The sequence below is a fragment of the Dufourea novaeangliae genome, unplaced genomic scaffold (genome assembly GCF_001272555.1).
Source record: "Dufourea novaeangliae isolate 0120121106 unplaced genomic scaffold, ASM127255v1 scaffold173, whole genome shotgun sequence".
NCBI lineage: Eukaryota > Metazoa > Arthropoda > Insecta > Hymenoptera > Halictidae > Dufourea > Dufourea novaeangliae.
This window is the reverse complement of record NW_015374048.1, coordinates 280,785-304,150: the sequence shown is the minus strand read 5'-3', so window position 1 is coordinate 304,150 and position 23,366 is coordinate 280,785. Positions and strand designations below refer to the sequence as shown.

The following is a 23,366-nucleotide window of genomic DNA, read 5'->3' as shown; positions in this document are numbered from 1 at the left end:
TAATTTGGACCACTGATGTAACATTTCTGATGCGTACTTCTTATGAGTGAGTATTACATGTAAGAATATTGGTCAAGATACGCGAAAAAAAGTGATTACAAAGTGACAGTATAGTATTAAAAACCTTGTCATTATTATACATGCGACTCGTTGCTACTGCTAGTTTCTATTTACCAACCTGATGCCATTTACACAGTTTCTCCTGTAAACATCACCAAGCGAAGCACACAACATAGGCATGATACCTTTGAACCATAACCATTCAAACAATTCGTAAACTACTTGTCTATTCAGCCACTGAAACCACATTGCAAGTGGTGGATGTGATAGATAATACAGATAACAGTAACAGCAGAAATGATTACTGAGGTAATAGAACTACTCGAGAGAAAATTCGTATTCAGACCAGTCAGAATCTTCCGAGCCTGAAAACACAGTAACAATATCCTCAAGATCTAAGTCGTATATCCAGCGGTCATCTCTCTCGTCGAAGAAGTCCCACAAAAAAAATTGCTGTAAAAGAACTTATCACTGACCCAGTTCTGTCTAGGATAAAACGAAATTGAAACGGTATATAAAATGTGTCACAAAAACTTACACGTAGGATATCAATGTCTGCATCAGCATTGCGTCGTTGACGAACAGGTGGACCAACGTCTGTTTTAGTGCCATCGGGAAGTGCATGTAGATAAAAGCACTTATTACCGAAAGGACATTTGCCACGTCCCTTATTGAAGTACTTGCAATCTTTGGTGCTGCAATACATAAACGATATAACGTAACTAAACACTGTACCAACAGATGTTTCTTCCTACCTCAATGCACTTTTGTAATCCATTATCAATTTTTCTTTTTCTTCTTTTGTATCTACCCAGTACATACTTGGACACACAAAGTCAGAGGTGACACGGCATTCCGGACAAGCTCTAATGATCTTATTGTCGAACTGTTTGGCCTGCCTCCATTTTTTAATACAGCTCAGACAAAAACAATGGTTGCAGTTCGGTAGAATACCAAATCTCTGCTCTCTCGATGCTTTTTCCATTACCACTTCGAAGCAAACTCCACAAGACTTATCTCTGCTACGCTGGATTGCAAAGGATAGCTCCATATCTACTTCGTGCTGTTTAATACATGCCTAGAAGAAGAATAGTAAGACATATTATACATCCTAACGACGTCACGATTGTTCGATATAGTAGAAACCTAGAAAAATTAAAGCGGGATTCGGCTAGTGGGATTCGAATAATTTCTGAATTTCTTCAACTAGCCAAGCCATTGTGCTGTAAGTAATAGTCACACTGCCCTCCCGCTTTTTCTAGTTTCCTAACTGTTTTTAACGGATCTAGAAATCCCGATCTCATATGGTTTAAATTACATTTGTATGTTTTTTTCGAAGATCTTCGTTATGAGGATGAAGGGCAGCGCGATTACACAATTCACATATGTCCCCGTGCAAGTATGTACAGTTATGTTTTTTACAAATTCCAGTTGCCAATGAATACGGGCAAAGAGGTTCTACAGACAGACTGGATGCTTGACCGGAAGGATTTACAGCTTGAGCATAAGATACTGGCAACGAAGAGCCTGTCGATGTACCCGAAGTGGCATCGTTCGCAGAAAATGAACCAGCAACAGACGAAGGTACAAACTCTGGTGCTTTAATCCATTCTTCTGCTATAAAGGCACTTTCTTTACTAGAAATATATAAATCTGTTTTATCGCACAATATCTACTGCTTTAATATACATATATATATACATATATTTTATATACATATATGTATACATATATATATCACATGTTTTTATATACCATATTACTATGTATTAAGTGATATGCAAATGGTATTACGATCTAAATCTTGCTGAATTATAATGTCACCTGACAACATACACATTTTTTATCGTTGTTGAAGCTGAGGTGTTTGAAGTGTGTTGTCCAGGCGAAGAACTATCTACCAAATTTGCATTCACTGAATTATTATCGGCAGTTTCAGCATTGTGACGAAAATGGCACTGGTTTCCAAATTTACAGTTGCCTTGCTTGAAAAAGTGACAGGGAACATTAAAAGGTGGGGCAGATGCAGATATTACTGTGTCATTGGTACTTCCATCGTTTCTAATTCCTTGGGTATGCCGATATCTGCAATTATTCCCTTCTCTGCACATACCATTTTTGAAATAACTAAACCCAAAAAAGAATCGAAATGTAAGAAAAATTTGTATTGACACAAAAAAAAATGAAAACAAATAAGTTGTGTTAATCCTTTTGCATCAAAAAACAGAATATTCTATATTTGGTACATAATTTAACAGACATAAATACTTGAAGAATTAGAACTTGAATTTGAAAAAACTATGGAATTTGCAAGTATGGTTTAAAATACATATAATCGTTGCACATTTAATTCTTATTCGGTTTTGTTAAATTTATTATATTATTCATTTAACTGTAATATATTTGGATTATTGATGCAAATGGATTAAATATCGTACCTTATCACTACATTATCAACTTCATGTATTTATGGTACAATTAAGCAAGTATGGTACAGACATAGATATCTGCAGAAAGATCCACAGTTTAATTGTTACATAGACAAATATTTAAATAAACATCTTTTATACAGAAATAATTTTACACGCAAAGTTTCAAAGTAAACAAATCAAAAGTACATACAAGGATAAACTTAGTGTTTATCCAACAAATGGAAATGATAAACGAACTATGTTATTTCTTTCCCATTAACAAACGATTTTCGGTATATTAAAAAATAAATAAAATTACGTGATAAAAACCGAATTTATTCGAGAAAAATAAGAATAACAGTTGCACACAATCCAAGAAATATCAATATTCGCGTGCTGTAATTGATTGACATGTTACAGAATGTCTTTCTATCGAAGCAGTTGCTGTTCGCCCTTTTGTCATTCTCGCGTGATCATCAAAACATCTTAGAAAAGGACGACAGAAGGGTTTCTTACCGGCAAACAACGCTCTGTGTCCAATTGTCGGCCATTTTCTAAAGCTTCCACCGTAACAATGATCGACAACGCGTCCTCGAAGGGTCGCGTGCACTTTCTTCTCGTTAGAAACGGAACGACACGCGATAGAAATTTTATCAAAATAAATGTGCACACCAGGTTGCACGATACCTCGTAGTGTGTCACCAGTTCTATCCAACAAGTATCTCTTTGCAGGATCTCTCGAATACCGTAGAAAAACACCTCGTTTAGAATCCGATTCCTCACTGTACTCCCACCTCTTCTGTCGCACTTTGGCTGTCCCTCTATGTAATTTTATTCCCGTCGAAAATTTTCCAATTGTATATGTGTACTCTCAGTTTTCGCTCGCTATCGACAAATGTTTAACATTTGCTATATATGTAACTCGTCAACTTTAGGCGTGAGGGCATACATATATACGTCACGATGGAACGACCAACAACAGAAGCAAATTCACATTTGACCAGGGTTGCCGGGAATAAAGCCTTTATGTCATCGACGTACGTATAATGTCTAGAGCGTTCGGTTACGTGTCTCCCATAGTCGCGTCAACGTTACCAGGATTGGTCAGAAATAGGACAGGGTCTGACCATGGGAAACATGAAACCGCACGCTCTAGACATTATACGTATGTCGATGACATAAAGGCTCTATCCCCGGCAACCCTGCATTTGACCGATACACAGCGAACCACGAGCATGCGCCCAACTTTAAACCGTTCAAAAGCGTTTTGTAAGACCAACGAATTCAACCATGAATCCCCAACCCAACCCTTCGATCCGTCGTTGATCAGGAAAGAAAATTAAAAGAAACCGGTCGTAAAGTATCCGATCACCAAATTCAATTCCATTTCTTTGTTATGTTCGCTTACATTACTATAGCAACTGGATGCTTTCGTTCTGATGTAATTTTAATTAAGACATAATGTATTTAGAAGAGTTTCATTACGAGAAAAGAAATGAATTTGTTGGTTTGGATAATAAGGGGATTTTTTATTCATGTTACAGGATCTGGAGACACGAATATTGATTCGTAAATATCGAAACGAAATTTCTTTACCTACATCGCCATTCTTATTGTTTAAGTTTTAATATTTATTCATTTTAAATATGCATTCGTAGGTTATTTTTTTCAATTGCTACATACAGCCCTTTACATAATTTCATAGATCTAAATACTGTCTATGAAAATTTTAAAGAATAATTCAGAAAACTGGAATCAAACGGAAATCCACTTCTGCTTTTAATGGTCGTATTAAATTGAAAGTAAAGTAAAAAGTTGATTAAGTTTCATAGAAATTGTTATTTTATTGTGTAATTTACACTTGTACATCCGATAAATATATCACATCCTCAGCCTACTTATTGTTTTCATTTATAATACGTGAATAAGTCGAATACATGTATTTATAATGTAGTGAATGCTTTGAAAAGTTCGTATGCTGTTGTTTTTTTTGAAAACCCACTAAAATAAAGATCCAATGATAATGTGAAAATAGCGACTATTACATACTGGTGCTGCAGTTTGTACACATTTTGTGTATATTTCCAAAATATATGTACAGAATTATTTAGTAAAAAATAAAACAATGTTGATAATGTAGTTGTTATGAGAACGCGGCTTCATTTAGTTTGATCCAAATAAGAGATTATGATTATATGTTGGTAGTGTACGCGGATTGCCGCCACGGCAGCTATATTTCGACGATGAATACTGATTTGTAGTTTTAATTAAAAATTTGTGAGACTGAGTGCTGTTTAGCATCGATATCAAAAGGTGATAGTTATTTCCTGCTATTTAGAAGCACTAGAGTGTTGTATACTTTTAAATATACCCCAGTGCTCCACTGGTTAAATTTTAAACTGAATGTAATATTTAATTTTCAATCGATAAATTGTGTAGTTCAGTTCGACTTTTGTTTACGAGAAATTAGCCACTGTTTATCGAGGAACGTAAATATAATCTCTATCTTCCTTTATTTATGTTTTACTATTACTGTCAGACTCTGATTAAATCACAAGTCCAAAACTCAACATGGCGAAGCGAAGCTACTTTTTGCGATAACCTCAATTTCTTATACAGTGGTCTACTGTATTGGCGAAAAAAATGTAATGTCAATTGTTTTCGGGAAATATTTCATTGTTTCTTCTTATTATCTAATATTCTCATCGTAACTGCATCAGTTTATTGTATTTTTATGTTTGGATTGTACGTGTTTCTCCTATTGAGTTGAGAAATTTGTTTATACTAGTCAAAACAACTTTATACAATTTATATATATACACATGTTACGCATATAAAATATGTTATTTGTGTCGAAGTGCACATTTATAACAACTTTTTTTGATCTTTGCATACATTTTTCGAACATTTTAAAATTTTTTTCATCAAAATTTCCTTTAATTCACCTATTTAATAGTGTTTTTACATATTTTTAGGTACATGTAAACACTCTGTTACATGATTGAGTATGGATTCTAATACTGATGTAGAACTATCAGCAGACAAACTTGAAAACGATTCACCTGTAAAAAATGAAGAAAATACTGCAAGTTTAATTGTTCGAAGTAAGGAGGTAGATAGTGGTAAAGGTGAAATATCAGAAGTTTCATTAAATGCTGAAAGAGAAAAAGAAATTATTGAAACACGCCGTACGAGTGAAACGGTGGTTGACAAAGCCAATGAAACACAACAAGAATCATGCAACAAAGATAAAGATGATATAGAAGTATCAAATACCAAATTAAGTAAAGAAACATCTCTAGGTAAAGATAACCTGTCAGTGAACGATCCGAGTTTACAGAAAAACAATGTAAATACAACATTAACAGATTGTAATAGTGCAGAGTCGGAGAGGATACAGGAAAATGATACAAACACTGTTTTGCAAGAAGATAAATCTGAAACAACATCAACAGTATCTAATATTGTGAACAGCAACAACACAATTGATACATCAAATGTTTCGAATACAGTAGAAGGCACAGAATCTCAAAAAGATTCAGGAGATATAATAGAGGAGTTGAAAATACAAACATCAACGAGTAATAGTACAGGCAATAAATGTAATTTAAATGTAATTGAAAAACAGAATGATGGCACTGACATAGACAAACCTCGGACAGATAAAATTCAATCATCTGTTACTGATGATTCAATTAGTAAGAAGACTGATTCAGAAGGAGTAGTGGATGACTTTGACAGAGACACATCAGAGAAAAGTACAATAGAACCGGAGAACACAGAATTTGTACAGTTTTCTCAAGAGAAACATGGAGATGCACAAATTGAAAATCAATCCATGGATGCAGAGGATCCTTTTGGTGGAGATAATCTTAATGTTGAGAATGTTGAACCAATGGATGCAGATGATCTTAACGAAACCGAAGTGGGTTTTTCTAAATTGTGTACTCAGGCTGACAATCTACGAGATATTGTAAATGTTAGAGAAAGTAGCTTTAGTACCAGCAGTAAAGACAATGAAGGAAATAAAGATATTCCTGCGAATACATTGCAGTCTGCAAATATAATTCAAGACGCTGAGAAGAATCGTACTGAGAGTTCATCTAAGGTAGAAGAAAATGAAAATTTAAATAGAATAGAGGTTGCAGGTTCAACTGAGAAATGTAACGATAGAACAAAAAAAACTCTTAGTGAGATGACATCAATAGAAACAGAAGAAGAACAGTCAAATGTTTTACCAGGACAAGATGACGAATTATGTATTATTCCAGACAGCATGAAATTGATAATTCCTGAACAAACAGAAAAATCTAACTCTAACAGTAGTAAATCTTCGCACGAAATTAATACTGGCCATGATGCAATTACGAAAACTTCACAAGATAATGCACCAAGTACAGATGGTAAGAAAGACACGCAAGAAAATATAGAGGTATTAAATAATAGAAACGAAAATAATGCAAAAGTTGTTGAAAGTATTCAAAAAGAGACAGATTCTGTTAACAGTCTTGCAGCCTCAGCTACAGATGTTATTAATATCGACGAAGAGTCGAAAAACTCTGAAATTGAAGAGATCACGCCTAGAGACGTTTGTAAACAATGTAATGAATTAAGATCATGTAAGATTAAAGTTAAAATTGGTTTTGATAATTATACCGTTTGTTCGAAAACTTGTAAAGCTTTGTTTAAAGCTGCCAATAATAGAGCTGTAGATATTCCCAGCGATGGAGTCAATTCTAAGAGAGAAAAACGTTGCGCAAACTGTTTGCTAATCGTTGAACCTGGCGACGAACGTAATCTCTCGTGGGAGACAATGGAATTTTGTAACGAAGAGTGTTTAGGGAAATTCCAAACAAAGTATGGCAGTTACTGTAGAAATTGCAATGGTTCGGTACAGGCGGTTAGTTTAGGCAAATACTGTGTACGATTTGGCTACGATGTTAGACAATTCTGTTGTTCTACGTGTTTAGAAGAGTTCAAGAAAGGATTAAAAGTATGCACATATTGTCAGAAAGATATAAGTTCTAGCACCGAAGGTTTTCTTGCACCAGTTGGCGATAAGGGGCAATTTAAAGATTTTTGTACGCAAGATTGTATGGAGAAATATTCAAAGATGAGTTCCGTTGAACCTCCGGTTATGGAAAAGAAATGTTGCAGTGTCTGCCAAGAGGTAAGGGAGTATTTACTTTTATTTGCAATATAAAGAATATACTCTTCTTATATTAAAATTATATTGCTTCTAACAGGAAAAGGTTGTCCACTGTGAAGTTCAGATAGACAGATCTGATCCGGTAGCTATTTGCAGTGACCCATGTTTTGCGGCGTTCAAATTTGTAAAAAAAGTCGACCCCGATCAATGTTCTACTTGCAAGAAATTTTTCGAATTACCCAACAAAAAATGTTCCGTTGTGTTTTACGAAAACGAAGCTCATACATTCTGTTCGAAAACATGTTTAAATATCTTCATTATTACAAATAGAAAGATTGTACCTTGCAATTGGTGCAAAGTGAAAAAGTACAATTTCGACATGATTAAAAAGGAGCTGAAGACAGGACAATTGATGATGATGTGCAGCTTAAATTGTCTAACACTGTATCAGGTATGAAGTATCATGTATTATTATTGCAAGTCATTGAAAATAAAATTCACACTGTATACTTCATATTATGTCCAGGTCTCGATCAATGCAGTATCGGCGAAGCGAATTAATTGTGACTTCTGCAGAGAATTCTCCCAGGCACAGTACCATTTAACGATGTCCGACGCAACGATACGAAACTTTTGCTCGTATAGTTGTGTAATGAACTTTCAAGCGCAATACACCAAATCGCCAATCACGATACCAACAGGCGATGATCCGGTGCCTACGGGAATGCCCAAACGAACATTACCTCAAAGAAACACGAATTCGAACAACCAAAAAACGAACGACATACAGAGCAAAAAGAATATGCCAGTAATTTCATCTGTGACAAGTTTAGCCACAATAGCAAACGGACAATCTAGCCCAACAACGCAACAAAATAGTGTAAATAATATGGTAATCCCTTCAGTGAATATCAGTCAAAATCAGGCATCGCAAGTAATTTATAAGCAACACGTTATAACGAGGCCACCGAGTCCGGTACAAATTCACAACAAATCGACTCAATGCAAGCCAGTAATGCACACGAAAGGAGTTTCCGTGCGTCCGCATCCATGTACGAAAGGTACACAAACGGATGGAGTCCAACAGGTCGTTATTCCAATTCCAGTTCCAATTTATGTTCCGTATCCAATGCACATGTACAGTTTGCCATTCCCAGTCCCATTACCGTTCCCATTACCAATTCCTGTACCTATTTTTATACCTACAACAAGAAACAGTGCTAAAGGAATATTTAAAGATATCAAAAGAATACAGGAGAAAATACCAGCGGATCCGTTCGAGGCTGAACTTCTTACGATGGCAGAGATGGTAGCAACAGAAAAGAAAGCCAACGAGAGTGATTCACATTCTGCGGACGATCGGTAAGCTTAATCTGTTATTAATAGAGGCTACAGGACGAACTAATAATTATTCTATTTCACAGAGACGAAGATGCCGGTGATCGTGATCAATCGCATGGCGGAGGTTTTAGTCCAGAAGAAGTTGATTCCAGTAACACATTCGGCGACGATATGTTGCAAATGGCTTTGAAAATGGCGACTGGAGAACTAGACGAACCAGCCGTCGACTTGGAAGCTGCGTTAACTCCAAATACAATTACGGCAACGCAACCACCAGCACAGTCTGAAACAACGATCGAAAATGATGGTAACGAAAGGAATCGAAACTATACAGGGTGGGGAAATAACTATTACCTCCTTAGATGTCTTCGGAATTATAAGGTTCACAGAAATATTTGTTTAACGAAAATTACACAGTATGAAGAGAGCCATCCGATGGTGCTAATAGCTTTTTTTGCAGTTGGAGGTACTTGGGATATTTCAAAGTCACTTCGATTTTTTTAAATGGACCGGTATGTTTTTGTTTCCGTGGAATGATAGAGGAGTTTAAAACGAGTTCAATGACCTATTACATAAGGTCGTTGAAGGTCATAGAAAGTAGAGAAAAACGAGAATGCTTACATGTGGTATCATTATTCATTGATTGCGTGAAAGGAATTCCATGAAAAATTTCAAAATCATTGGATTGGACGCGGCGGTCCAACATCGTGACCAGCTCGTTCACCAGACTTGACATCTCTAGATTTTTTTCTATGGAGAACATTGAAAGATAAAGTGGACAAGGAAGTACGAACTACACCTCAAGACATGCAACAGCGAATTATTACAGCCTGTGTGTTAATAATTTCTGATGTTACAAGACTAGCATGTCAATCAGTCAGAAAAAGAATCCAGTGTTGCATTGGTAGTGATGACCACCATTTCGAACACCTACTATGATCTTATGTAATAGGTCGTTGAACTCGTTTTAAGCTCCTCTATCCTTCTACGGAAACAAAAGCATGCCGATTCATTTTAAAAAAAGGAGGTAACCTTGAAATATCCAAAGTACTTCCACCTGCAAAAAAAATGATTATCGCCATCGTTTTTGTACGACTTTGTTCGTACTGTGCAAGTTTGGTTAAACAAATATTTCTGTGAACCTTATAGTTTCGAAGATATTTGAGGTGGTAATAGTTATTGCCCCACTCTGTATACCGTAACTGAATAATTGGAATTTGCAAGAGAGATTATAGTGAATATATTCCTTTTTTTTAATGCGTTCAGTCCAAACAGAGCGATTAATGGTTAGTTCACGTGGAAGGAAACGAATGGTTCCGTATAAACCACGGTCTACTCCGAATAAACGAGGAAGACGTGTGTCTGCAGCGAACGATATGCCCCTAATGCCGCCACCTGAGGCCCAACCGCCTTCTCAACCAAGGATTATAGAACCCCTGGAGAAACCAGACGCCAATATGGTGTTGAAATACACTTTCGGAATAAACGCGTGGAGACAATGGGTAACTTGAATACATTGTGATTTATACTTCGATTTGAAAACGAACGTGAGAAATCATTAATGCATTGTTAATAGGTAGTTGCAAAAAATACTGAACTAGAGAAACAAAGTACACCGATGAGGAAAATGAAATTGTTTAAAACAGATCTGTTGCAACTCACAGCGGACGAATTAAATTATGCGTTGTGTCTTTTTGTGAAGGAAGTTAAGAAACCAAACGGCTTAGAATATGCGCCGGATACGATTTATTATCTCTGCTTGGGTAAAGTTTCTTGGTTAAGTGTGTTATCAGTCTAAAGAAGTTCCAATGTTTAGCTTATTTGTGCGTTACAGGGATACAGCAGTATTTGTTCGAGAATAATAGAATAGACAACATTTTTACGGATTCATATTATGAAAAGTTTACGGACTGTTTAAACGAAGTTGCAAAAAAATTCTCGGTTCTTTATAATGATACACGTAAGACATTTAATTTTTATTTTCTCAATTCACTTGAAAACGAATCTTTATCCTAGTTAACTGTTTCTTTTCTGTTTCTTAGAATATATTGTCACAAGGGTCGAAGAAGAACATTTATGGGAATGTAAGCAGTTAGGTGCTCATTCGCCTCATGTTCTCTTAAGCACCCTTATGTTTTTTAATACGAAACATTTTAATCTCGTGGTAAGCGTGGATTTTTTGCATTTATGTTTTCTACGGAAATCATTGGAATTTAGTAGTTTTTAAAAGAAAAATTTTGCATTAAAAGTTTAGAGATAACTAAAATCTTTTAGACGGTAGAAGAGCATATGCAGTTGTCGTTTTCTCACATTATGAAACATTGGAAACGTAATCCTGCCGCACAACCGACGGCAACAGGAAAGGTTCCAGGATCTAGGAACGTTCTTCTTCGTTTTTATCCGCCACAGTCAGCATTGGGTTGGTATTGAATGATTATTAGTAATAATTTCTTACGATAAGCGCACTAGAATATTCGAAACTTATGGTTTCTTCTTCTAGAAGGCAATTCACGTAAAAAGAAAGTATACGAGCAACAAGAAAACGAAGAAAATCCATTAAGATGTCCCGTCAAATTGTATGAATTTTACTTATCTAAGTGGTACGTTACTTTCATTGTGAAATTTTTCTAAAAATTATTCTAGAGTATACAATTCATTTTTTTTTCTTTACTGTTATTTTAGCCCAGAAAGCGTGAAAACTCGTAATGATGTGTTCTATTTATTACCTGAAAGAAGTTGCGTACCGGACAGTCCAGTATGGTATTCGACGTCTCCATTGGCTAAGGAACATCTCATAAAAATGCTATATCGCATTAAAATGGTCAAAGAAATTAATGTGGCATTACTAACTAGTTAATTTCATGTTCGCATATTTAACTTCCCTCTGTTAATTCGGTTAATGTAACAGATGAAAAGTAATCGTTTTCCATATACAACAAACAAGAATGTTTGAAAAATGATGTGTAATCATTGAAATTTTATAATTTCTATTGTATATTTTTCACTTCCTAATAAAACAGAAAACTTATCATTAAATGAATCTTTTCATTTTTACATATACAATGCATAGAATATTCTACTTAAATTTGAATTAAATCTAATTATAATGAGCAATAAATGTATGACATGACTGAATTATAATATATATGTACATATTCATAAACATTAGTGGTAAGATAAATTTTTATTTACAAAATAAAAAGAGAATTATACACTCTTCTTTGGTAGTGAAAATGTACGTTTACGTTTCAGAATACTCTTCTTCACCTCTAACTGTTTGAGATCCATTTGTAAGTCGGAGAATATTTCTTCTTGCTCTTCTTGTGGAATAGTTTCCCTAATAAAGTAATAAATCAGAGGAAGTGTTTAAGGGTATAGAATACTTTTAAATGCAAAGTAAATTAATGCATGCTCCGTATTACAAATTTTACCTGTAAATTTTCATTAAATCATATTTCTCCCATGGTGTAACAGCAGCTGCTGCCTTTCTTCTACGATTTTGGCTAACAAATGGCATTAGTTCTACCACTCCTTTCAAATTTTGACGTTCCCATTTTTCTAACCATTTTTGGTCTTTAAGAGTAATTACAATTTCATTCACTGGTACAGGTGTTCCCTCGGGTAATTTTTCTGGTTCCATGTCAAATGGGAATGTACTATATTCTGCTGGTGCATCTCTGAGATAAAGTAGTTTATTGTCTAATCTTTTTTCCAACCTGTAAGTATCATATACATTCAGTATTAAATTCCAAATACATTCTAACGCAATGATTCAATAAAAAAAGAAAAATACAATTGCTGTCTACCTTAAGCATTCAATTTTCTGAATAGCTGGATCGTATAATTCATAACGTACTTCTACACCTTCATTATCCACAACGTTTCTTAGAAGAAATGAGGCCCTTAAACCACAACCTTCTCTCAAAATGCATATACCGACGAATCTGTTTACTTTTCCAGTTGCATGTGGCTCGGCATAAGTTACCGCCACTATAGAACCGACATAAAATTCAGGAATAGTTATTACAGCTCTTCTAGCTAACATATCATTGCGTTCCAATTTTTCTCTCAAACTGTTACGATACAGTGGATTCGGATCTGGTAAAAACTCTGGATAAATGTGTCTGTAATTTGAAAACAATGAATCGGACGACCGTTCCGTGGTTTTCTTTTTAGAATCATTGCTTTGAGGTATTGTTTCTTGCTGCGATGTTTGTGCAAGGGATGAAAAGGCTCTCCCTTCTTTGCCTGAAAATAGCAGGATAATAATTCTGAACCGGTTTTGTATATAAACATGCAATAACGAAAATAAAACATACTTATCGATTTCAAAAAGTGTTGATTTTGCCATATTCTATAAGACAACACCCTCCATGAAACAACCATTCTTCAATATCAATATATTGTTTATAATTCCTCCGCTTTACAACAGTAATAATAGGTTAAAGCGTGACTGAAATGATTTCGATAGATGGCTCTACTATCTTGCAAAAGCTCCGTACACATTTATTCAAACTAATGTGAATTGATCATTGTAAAAACATGTCAAAGTATTTACGTGCCGCACGTGGTCTGTCGAAGTGAGAATATTTCAACTACGTTATGTTTTCTTATTCTTTTGACGTATTGAAACGTGCAAAATTTTCAAATAATTAATTTTGCACTGCAAGCATAATGAAGAAAATATACTTAATTTTAGTAAATTTAACCAATATTCGTTGATCGAAACATCTGACAGATGTAATTATTTAAACAAACTTTCAATTATGTTCGGTGATACTGTAGAACTTTATACTATTAAAAATAATATTTTTTTTAGGGATCTTTGCATCAGTATTGGAAAATGTATGAAATGGACTTTACTGATATGGGTTAACAAGAATCTGTGTTAAATTTGAGTTAAAAACCATACCTTATGTTAGACAATTTATAATTTTATGTAATAAACGCACAGTTTAAAAGGTAATGATACATATTTCGTTGATTCCTGTATATGTAAGTTGCAGTACACATATTTGTTGTAATTTAAATATAAAATTTCTTTTTAGGTTTCTTGTATTATCATTTTTGCAAAGTAATATTTTTTAAATGGTTGAAAACGAGGCAATATTGTGAATGCATTAAGAGTTTCTCTATACAACTAAAAAATTATAATTGGGTTGTTTAATTTGTATGTATTAATATGATAGAATCTGTAACATTAGAATTAAGACCTAGACTCCAGATATGCAATGCTTTCATTCATCTTCGAACAATAGTTAACTCAGAAAATGTTAGAGTGAAGCTTCTGGAAGAGAGTATTGAAATAAGTATAGGAAATGAAATGTTGAAGTTATTAGTGAAATCTATAAAATTTATACCAAATTCATTGTCAGCATTAAGTGTAACGAACAATTGGATTTGTTTCCGCATACAAATAAGATCCAATTCAGTGTTTGGATCCTTCCAAACAGAATTAGTTAATAACTCAGTACCAAAGATCAATTTTCCAAATGATTCTGTAAATAAATGTACTTTGGAAAACAGTGAGCTACTTAATGCATCCGACTGCCACATATTGTGCACATGCTGTAAAACTGTCCTTTCGAAAAAAATACTTGTTAAAAGAGTGTTGCCTGTACCAGATATGAATTACGATCCAGGCGAATGGTTTTGCTGTACACACAATCACGATGATATTTCACAAAATTTGGTGCCATCAGAGTCTGATATCTTTTATACTGCTCTTTTCTTTGTTGTTCAATCAAGTCTGTTCAATAATAATTTGAAAGTAGATGGAAATAGTATAATTTGCAACAGATGCTTACAATATTTGGGAAAAACTGATAAAAATAATTTGTTTAAACTATGGAGTTATTGTATCGATTACAGTTCATCGAACGATGTAAAGTTGAGAAGTGCGTCTGACCCCTTCAATGACTTCTTATTAGCTATAAAAACTTCCATGACCGGTATGTTTGGCGAAGAGATAATTTTACAATCTTTTGTGGGGAAAGAAACTCATTGCCTTATTCTAAAACCAATGGACTGGAATTTGAATTTAATGATAGAACCGAAACAAATCACTAATAATAATAGTATAACTCTGCAGAAAGTATCTATTGTTAAAGCATTATATAAATATGAGACAAAGAAGAGTATCATAGATTCCACAAATAGATCGTATTGCGAAGTAGGTCCCTCAGTGATAAAGGCAGGTTTGGAGCATTTATTATTATCAACAAAACGATTTCCGCAACTTCACAGAGTTGCATCCGATTATTATATTGGGCACATATATTTGGAGAAACCTACAAGTGAAAGTTAATTATGTTTTTTATATTTTCATAGAAAGACAATTTGTAATACTTTGTGCAAAGATAACATATATTTTTGTATTAATTTTTATAACATAAACTAAAATATCATAATTCTAATTTAAATCGAATCAATATTTCTGTATTATATGAATGCATGAATAAAGTTTTATTTTATCAGAAATTTACACATCTATTAATATTTTACATTCCATATCCGATAATGAAAATTTCATATGCCAAACATATTTTCAAACGTTTCATTTAAATGAAGAATAATGTACAAACATGAAACACTGAACACAAAAATTTACAAGACCTAAGTAGGTATACGTATTTATGTTATGTAAATGCTAACTGTCTAAATTCAATGTAAGAAATAATTGTATAAGTACATTCATACAATGTACATACTATAGATTTTCATAATTATGGATCAAAGGGTTTTTTTTGTACGTAGTTTATCGTCTAAATTGATTAAACGCGTTTTGTAAAATTAACTGACATTTATAATTATTTGAAATCTATGGTTTTCGAAATCTTTGCATAGAGTTTCTCGTGCATAAGGCATTGAATACATGAAATATATTAAACCAATTAGTTTGTAACGAATTCAGTAAAGTGTCAATTCATCTTCAAAATTTATGTTCGCATCTGATAAAGATGTATTTTTATGTGTACTCTAATATCATTTAATTAAATTTTTTATCATTTTATCTTTTATCAACAAAGATCAAAATGTTAAGAATATCATTTTTACAAGTACTTGGTTTTTGTAACGCTAAACCTACCATAACAAGTCAAATGACCGGTTCTGCCGTTTTAATTTCTATCTTTCCGAAGGTTTCGGTAGGTTTAGTATTAATAGTACATAAGCTTTGTAAATCTATGTTTACATATAATACATCGCACGATACTATGATGATTTTTAACATCGTGACTGTCAATAGCTATACTTTATAAAAAATAATTTGCCAGCTATCAAAATACTTATACAACGTTGAATGAAACCTTAATGTTACGTACCATTTTAATATTTTCTATTGTACTTAATCAGGTTCAAACGAAAAGTAACATTTTAGAGAAAAGAACGCGTGATCTCTTTCAATTTTCTTTGTTTCAAGGTAATGAAGTCATTAGGCTTAAAAACGGTATTTCGAAAAGCATTAAAATATAATTGTATAAATTAAATAATATTAGGATGAGTCATGCCTTTGTTAGGCCTTCTTATACTTATAGTACTGTGCAATATCTAAGTCTGTGACGAAACATTTTGTGGAATTTACGTTGCTGCCGCTTGATCCGGGGACGAATGTAATCTGTCTGCAAGAGGTTTTACGTATACCCAACCACCATCTTTAGTTTCTTTAAACAGCTGTTAAAGAAAAAAAGTTTTGACACAATTCCTCGAAAAATTGAAAACAGAATTTGGGAGATTTTTAAGAATATGTACCTTCGTTTGCCAGTTCATATTATTTTCCTTTCTAATACGTGCCTCTTCTCGTTGTTTCTGTTCAATTGTACACTTGGCAGCGGTAGCTTTTTCCATATCATTAATCCTCAATCCAACGGTCACATCCCGCCAAACTTTTCGAGATTCATGTTCTTCTTGTTCGCAGACTGGCTTTACTAATTTCCTTTGAGTATGAAGTTCTCTGACATCCGCAAATATTTCAGTTCTCTATAGAATTGAAATTTATTAGAATAAGTAATTAGAATTACGAATTAAAATTGTTTGATTATTGTAGAAAACAGTAACACCCTTTATACTTACACCGTCGATCCATTTCGCTTCCATAGCACCATTCCACTCTCCATTTATTGAAATAAATGGTTTTTTATCTCCTGGTTGTGTAATATGACACGAAATTCGATTACGTTTACCTCCATAGAAAGGTTTCGTTAAGAATTCTACAGTAGCTTGGAAACCAGTTTGTGCACAATGTATAGTCGCAGTTCCCCCTAATTCTATCCATGGTACAGTGAGGATAGATCTACCATAACCATTTGGAAAAGTTAATACATATTCTTCTCCATATTGTAATACGTTTACCCAACCCTTTCCTACATTATGTACTCCTATACTCAATCCGAGGAATTTACTTTTTGTCCATACATGTGCTCCGAAGCTGATTCGCTTTGTGTAATGTTCAGCATAAAACGCGCTTACTATATGAAAAAAATGTTGTTTTCATTAAAAATTTCTCTAAAATGTTGATGATTATATAAATTTACATTCTTATGCACTAATTTACGAGAATAAGAATTAAATAGAAACGTGTGACCTTAAATAGTGATTGATTATACTAGGTAAAAGAGGAAAGGATATCTGCGTCAAGCTTTATTAAACTTAATACTTAATTATGTTTTAAGAGTATAGTCTAGCTAACGATTAATAAATAAGGAACTTACTTGGAGGATGATGAGAAACTTGTTCTGCGATAAATGAAAGTTGATTCTCGTTGCACCAAGGTACAGGACCTTCAGCGACTAATTTCGAATCAATTGCACTATCTACGGTATCATTGGGAATGTCCCAATGACATTTAAACATTTCACCTAATATCGGATTATATGGTTTTTTAGCCACTCCTGATTTGCGACCTGCATGGAAGCTACATAAATACCAGCGAACTACCTGAACCATTCTATCTCTTGGGGTGGGCATATCTGCTATGCTAAAATGCACAAAGTGATACTATCATATATGATCGAGTTTAACTCGTCTTTTACAAGACATTTCAGTAATATTACATACCTTATAAACTGATCAGGGTGGGTGAAGTAATCTGCATACATTTCCAAAAGCGACCTGCGCTCCAAAATAAATGTAGGTAATGCTACTTTTGTCAAATCCATACCAATCTTCACTTGCGATAAGAGATGGGTCACAACCGAACCATGGGATTCCATGGAATCCACTGAAAAGCAGTATACAACAAGTTAAGCGATACATTTATCTCCATACCTCAGTTATTCTTTTAATAATTACAAGATATATTAATACGATAATTACTAACTTTCGGTTTCGCTTTCCTCCTCGTAAAGAGCTGAATGAAACAAATAAGAGACAGATATGAAATGTTTAATTTAGAAATTAACATCAAATGCTAATAAAGTAATATTCTTAGTGGTACAAATCTTATATAAATCCCTTATATATTCATAAATATTAAAGAAATATGGAAAACATTGAAAAAATTTCCTATTTGGTGAGGACTCGCAGGAGTTGACTCACTACATAGATTTCACTGTAATTTAAAAACTTACTTTTTGAATCTGCACCCTGCATATTGTCTTTTTCTAAAATACCAGCTAATATCCATTCCTAAACACTTTCACTGTATGAAGTTAACTATACGTGACATAAAGGCTTTTTTCTGAGAAATAAAATCCACAAACCAAGAGAAAATATTAAAGACTGTTGAAATTTTTCTATCAGTAAATTTGCCATATTATCAGACATTCAAGCGTGACTTTCAGTACAAATTTGACGACTACTTTGAAATAACGTTACGTTAACACGACAGTTCACGTGTTGTATAAGAGCTGACGAAAATCAATAATTTTAGTTGCGGGTAAAGTCGAATGGTATATATACGTAACGGTACCTGTATTATCGGTACCAACGAATACATTTTATTACGAATTTCTAACATTCATTTTCTTAATGATTTATTTGAACTTTCAAATGTAAAAATGAAATACATTTTAATATAAGGTCTGAGCAATTCTAACAGTCACACGTGTTAGAGTTTTATGTCATATTAGTATGCCCTAATCTGATTTGACTAATCTAAATATACATATACATACTCATTTGTAATTTATTCACTCACATCTTAGCTTCGATTATTTTTTTTTTTGATTCCAAATATAAAGATTACATGCAACAGTACAGTAGACAAATATAACACAGTGATCATTTCATCCTTATTAAATATAAAATATTGCCTCTTATATTTATTAAATTGTATGAAATATGTAATTTTTTATATGCTTATCTGTTTATACACTTACCATCGTAATCAACAGATCCATCGCCCTTTATAGGCGGTAACGGATTTTGTTTCCGGTTTTCACTCGAACTAGTATCTGAATGTGTTTGTAATTGTTCGCTATCCCGTCGTCTACTAAAACATTTCAATGTCATTATAAAATAATTCAACTATCTTTTAAGCCTTATATGCATATTTAATGAAATTCATGAATACTTACACAATAATATGATTTTGTACTGCAGACGGGTGTGATATTTCGTCTGCTGCATCATAATAATCATCATCTTCGTCCGAAGACGAGTAAGAAAATTGTGGTACTGGAAGATCTCTATCTACAACAGCTTTACAAGTAAAATTTAAAGGATATATACATAATTCAAACTATTTTTCTTAATTAATAATAAAGTATTATATAATAAATATTAAGTAATATATTTAGTATTTCTGAGTAGATGTTCCATATCTACTTTTACCGTTCCGATCGTATGTCTGCTCTCAGTCACCAGACTTTGTATAATTAGCATATGTTCAATGAAAAATAATTTTGACTAGTAGGAAACCCGTGTCTAAAATAAATACCACCGCAAAGGATTGATACATATAACTAAGAAAAGCTGGATTACCATTTGGCAATGTAGGTACTCTTGGTTCTACGCATTCGGAACCTAGTTCAATTCCAGTTTGTACAGTTGCTTCTGGTTGTCTAGTAGCAACTAATATTGACTTCATTAGAATGTTTTTGTTATAGATACATTTTATATGTTATATCTGAATAATTACCATGAGATAAAGGAGATGAAACATGTATTGAGTCGGTGGGTCCCCTATATATCCCATTCACGGGTATTGCTGTATTCTGAAAGTATTATTATGTGTACTATATGCGATTCATATTAAATGTGAAAACTTTAGTTGTAGAATTTCGACTAAAACATATATTATAATTATACTCTTCGTTTACCTTTGCAATTTGCAGTTGAACTATTGTATGTTTAACAGAATTAAGCATTGCATTCGCTTGCAATAAAATTGCCGCGTACTTCTGTTGTTTTTCTTCATCCTCTGTGGCAGCACTTGTCTGTTTCGTTTCAATTACTTTTATTTGATCGATTAACAACTGAAGATAAGCATCTGCCTCTGCTACCTTACGATCAAAATCCTGCCTAGGAGGAGACTTCTTAGGATCCCATCTCTGAAATAATAATAAATTTTTTACTGTAAAACAAAAGAACATGTAAATATGTAAAAGGAAAACTTGTTGCTCGTGATAAAAAAATAAATTAATCGTACAGCATGAGAATGACGTAATATAGTATCTTCCAAAGCACGAATCCAACGTTCTCGTTCCTCTGCATTTCGTGTTTGAAAGTGAAATGTTTTTGGATCATCTTTGTACGATGATGTAGTAATTGTAAATGTGCTATCGTCTTCATCATCTATACCAATGATTGCATCTCTTAAACGTACACATCCTCTGCGTGCTCCTCTCATCATCTTCTCTTTACTCTGAAATATAATTAGTGTAAAGCTTAATTCAACATTTAACATTAATAGATAATGTCGATGTTATACATCTCAATACAATCAAATATGCTTTATGAACATTAAAAATAATATTTCTGAGATAGTTGTGTAATTGTAACCATCAATGATAAAATTACTAATTCTATTAAAATGAAAACATTTCTGCTAATATTAGATAATCCTTCTCAAAAAACGGCTTACTTTTACCATATACATTTGATCAGGATTTTCCTTAGAAGTAACTTAATCGTTTGAAATTCAAAGATCAGCTACTTATGACAGATAGACAAATTATTTTTAATAAACGTCAGTAATGGTGAAGAACTGAATCAACAAACAAACCAACATAATAAAAACAGATTGAATTAGAATTTCTAGGTGGATGTTAGTTAAATTTTTTGAAAATGTATTAGAGTGTAACCTATTAATAACACGGGCTAAACAACATAAAACATGTTTAAATCGTTCAAAAAACCTTACCGTGTAGTATGACAAGAGACCAGCATTGTCATCCAGAACAAACCACCGATATTGCCATCCGTTAACAACATTTGTCCATTTGCTGAGTGAACCTTCCATCGTCGACATTGTTATTTGTTGCTCACTGTTGCCTATAAATGTATATACACGAGAATATATAGCGTGCTGTATGTATAATATGTGTTTCTGTGCGAATGTATAGAAAGGTAACTCTATAAGAAGGATTTACATAAGACGAATTTTCAAATATATTCGTGTTGAATTTATAAATTTCTTTCTTGCAGTCAAGAGATGCCACATTCGAATTGTGCTAATTGATCGGTGACACGTACTTTTTAATTCGAATATATTATACACATCTTATTAAAAGTCAGACGCACTTTTCTTGATTTAGATCGAATCCCATCGAATCCTGTGTGAAAAAAAAATCATCTGTACCGGCTCTCCGTCTTCCTAGTTACTTCCTGTAGTCTACGATTACAAAAGATTCCGTTAAGATAATAATAAAATAACAAATACATATAGAGCACTGAAAAGCTGTGGAAATGGTTAAGTGTACGTTAATGCAATAATTAATATTCTTTTGTAAATTAAAGTCGATTCGAGTAGATTCTGCTAAGTAAACGAATTATTCCTGATCCAGATAAATATTTAAGGAGACAAGTGATTTAGCCCTTTAGAAAGATCAGGCAAGTACTATTATCTATGTCAGTCAGCTGATTAACTGGTTTTTCGTTGTGACAAAGCTACCCTAACGTCCGTTTGTGTAGAACCGTACCAAGTATACGTATATTTGTGGTAACTGTGTAACAGTGAGAGACGAATTGTGCAAATAAATTCGCACGATATGTAAATCTGATTAATAGATGTTTTGTAAATGTGCATGGTTTTCTATAATTTATCACAGAATATCTATTTGACGTACTTCATCGTGTTTCTTTATGAAAATTATAAGAGAGGCATGACATTCATAGAGACAAAGAAAATTCTGTGCTGAAATAGACGATATTAAAAGTTGAAATGCTACGTTTATTCTGATTATTATACGCAGGTGAATCAAAATATTTATCTTGGTGTGTTTGGAATTTAGTAGCAAATATTACAACATGGAAGAGAAACATGGTTCAAGTGTCTTGGATGATGAGGAAGTAGAAGATTCCGAAAATATAATAATAAACGAAATTGATGGGCTACCAAATTTGCATCCTAATTATCAACAATTAGAATTAGAATTCGATGTTGAAAAAGGCCATAGAGAGGCGAACACAAGATCTATAGAAGATTTGGTGTACGATGAAGATTTACCAACATCTGTTATTGTAACCAATGTGGATCCTCGAGTATTTAAAAGTGATGAATTAAAGGTGACACAATTATATATTAAAGTCAAACAAAGTGGATGTGTACTTAGTTAAACAATTTTCCTTGTAGCACGAAATGGAAGATTTATTTAAGCAATTTGGAGAGGATGCTACTTTTCAGTATTTTAGATCATTTAGAAGAATGAGAGTAAACTACACTTCTCCGAATGCAGCTGCAAATGCTAGGATACAGCTACACCAAATTCATTTTGGTGACACCGACATCAATTGTTACTTTGCGCAACCTGTCACCCCAATAGGTTTGTAAAAATACATTTTATATCACAACTAACGTTAATTTTTGCAAAGGATAACAATATCGATTTTTACAGCTACTGAAGACCAGCATCTTCAACCACCAGCACTTACCAAACAGTTCCTAATTTCACCACCTGCTTCACCACCTGTTGGTTGGGAGCCTAGGGAGGAAAACGAACCTTTAGTTAATCATGATTTATTAGCAGCTATAGCAAACTTATCTGCAGGTCCAGATAATATTTGTTATTATTTAAATAATTCGTTTTATGGTTTCTGTGTTACTGGTTACATAGTTAACATTGCAGGAGGTAGTCATGAATTGCATCCCGGAGGTTCAGGACAGCCTGGAATAGTTGTTCATGTTTGTGAAACGGCGAATACTGCAAAAAATGCCCCACGCATACAACATACACGTTGTCCAGAACATTCGTAAATAGCATTGCTAGAGATATTGTCCATTCTACGACAATGAATTATTTATCCAT

General features: G+C 33.5%; 6 protein-coding genes across 8 annotated transcripts; 3 read left to right on the top strand and 3 right to left on the bottom strand.

The window, feature by feature from the left end:
* Positions 1–323: 323 nt before the first annotated feature.
* On the bottom strand, positions 324–3,246 carry LOC107189823 (probable E3 ubiquitin-protein ligase makorin-1). The gene is made up of 6 exons (XM_015578493.1): positions 2,988–3,246; positions 1,897–2,187; positions 1,379–1,697; positions 816–1,138; positions 599–755; positions 324–513 (listed from the first exon to the last, which is right to left on the bottom strand). Exons 1-6 carry the CDS (start codon positions 3,020–3,022, stop codon positions 379–381), a joined length of 1,260 nt encoding a protein of 419 aa, XP_015433979.1. The 5' UTR covers positions 3,023–3,246; the 3' UTR covers positions 324–378.
* Positions 3,247–4,688: 1,442 nt separating this feature from the next.
* LOC107189816 (zinc finger MYM-type protein 3) lies at positions 4,689–11,889 on the top strand. 3 transcript variants are annotated; one of them, XM_015578485.1, is made up of 12 exons: positions 4,689–4,784; positions 5,447–7,641; positions 7,718–8,071; positions 8,147–8,982; positions 9,045–9,268; positions 10,228–10,463; positions 10,538–10,724; positions 10,796–10,921; positions 11,004–11,125; positions 11,236–11,380; positions 11,465–11,561; positions 11,644–11,889. In XM_015578485.1, the coding sequence occupies exons 2-12, from the start codon at positions 5,479–5,481 to the stop codon at positions 11,816–11,818; spliced, it is 4,665 nt and encodes a 1,554-aa protein (XP_015433971.1). In that variant the 5' UTR covers positions 4,689–4,784; positions 5,447–5,478; the 3' UTR covers positions 11,819–11,889. The 3 variants fall into 3 exon arrangements, with proteins under 3 accessions (XP_015433971.1, XP_015433969.1, XP_015433970.1); XM_015578483.1 differs by having other exon boundaries at positions 11,462–11,561; XM_015578484.1 differs by lacking the exon at positions 4,689–4,784 and adding an exon at positions 5,195–5,216 and having other exon boundaries at positions 11,462–11,561.
* Positions 11,890–12,168: 279 nt separating this feature from the next.
* Positions 12,169–13,403, bottom strand: LOC107189850 (39S ribosomal protein L19, mitochondrial). Its single transcript, XM_015578524.1, has 4 exons — positions 13,281–13,403; positions 12,768–13,209; positions 12,393–12,677; positions 12,169–12,298 (listed from the first exon to the last, which is right to left on the bottom strand). The coding sequence occupies exons 1-4, from the start codon at positions 13,345–13,347 to the stop codon at positions 12,169–12,171; spliced, it is 924 nt and encodes a 307-aa protein (XP_015434010.1). The 5' UTR covers positions 13,348–13,403.
* A 740-nt stretch (positions 13,404–14,143) lies between these two features.
* On the top strand, positions 14,144–15,268 carry LOC107189804. Its single transcript, XM_015578471.1, has one exon. It carries the CDS (start codon positions 14,144–14,146, stop codon positions 15,266–15,268), a length of 1,125 nt encoding a protein of 374 aa, XP_015433957.1.
* A 1,218-nt stretch (positions 15,269–16,486) lies between these two features.
* LOC107189830 (oxysterol-binding protein-related protein 9) lies at positions 16,487–21,445 on the bottom strand. The gene is made up of 13 exons (XM_015578500.1): positions 21,263–21,445; positions 20,549–20,764; positions 20,220–20,450; positions 20,039–20,114; positions 19,882–19,971; positions 19,476–19,599; positions 19,278–19,387; positions 18,278–18,307; positions 18,016–18,178; positions 17,670–17,935; positions 17,032–17,426; positions 16,711–16,938; positions 16,487–16,632 (listed from the first exon to the last, which is right to left on the bottom strand). Exons 1-13 carry the CDS (start codon positions 21,368–21,370, stop codon positions 16,540–16,542), a joined length of 2,130 nt encoding a protein of 709 aa, XP_015433986.1. The 5' UTR covers positions 21,371–21,445; the 3' UTR covers positions 16,487–16,539.
* A 923-nt stretch (positions 21,446–22,368) lies between these two features.
* Positions 22,369–23,366, top strand: LOC107189849 (protein sarah). The gene is made up of 4 exons (XM_015578523.1): positions 22,369–22,626; positions 22,694–22,883; positions 22,956–23,108; positions 23,187–23,366. The coding sequence occupies exons 1-4, from the start codon at positions 22,369–22,371 to the stop codon at positions 23,312–23,314; spliced, it is 729 nt and encodes a 242-aa protein (XP_015434009.1). The 3' UTR covers positions 23,315–23,366.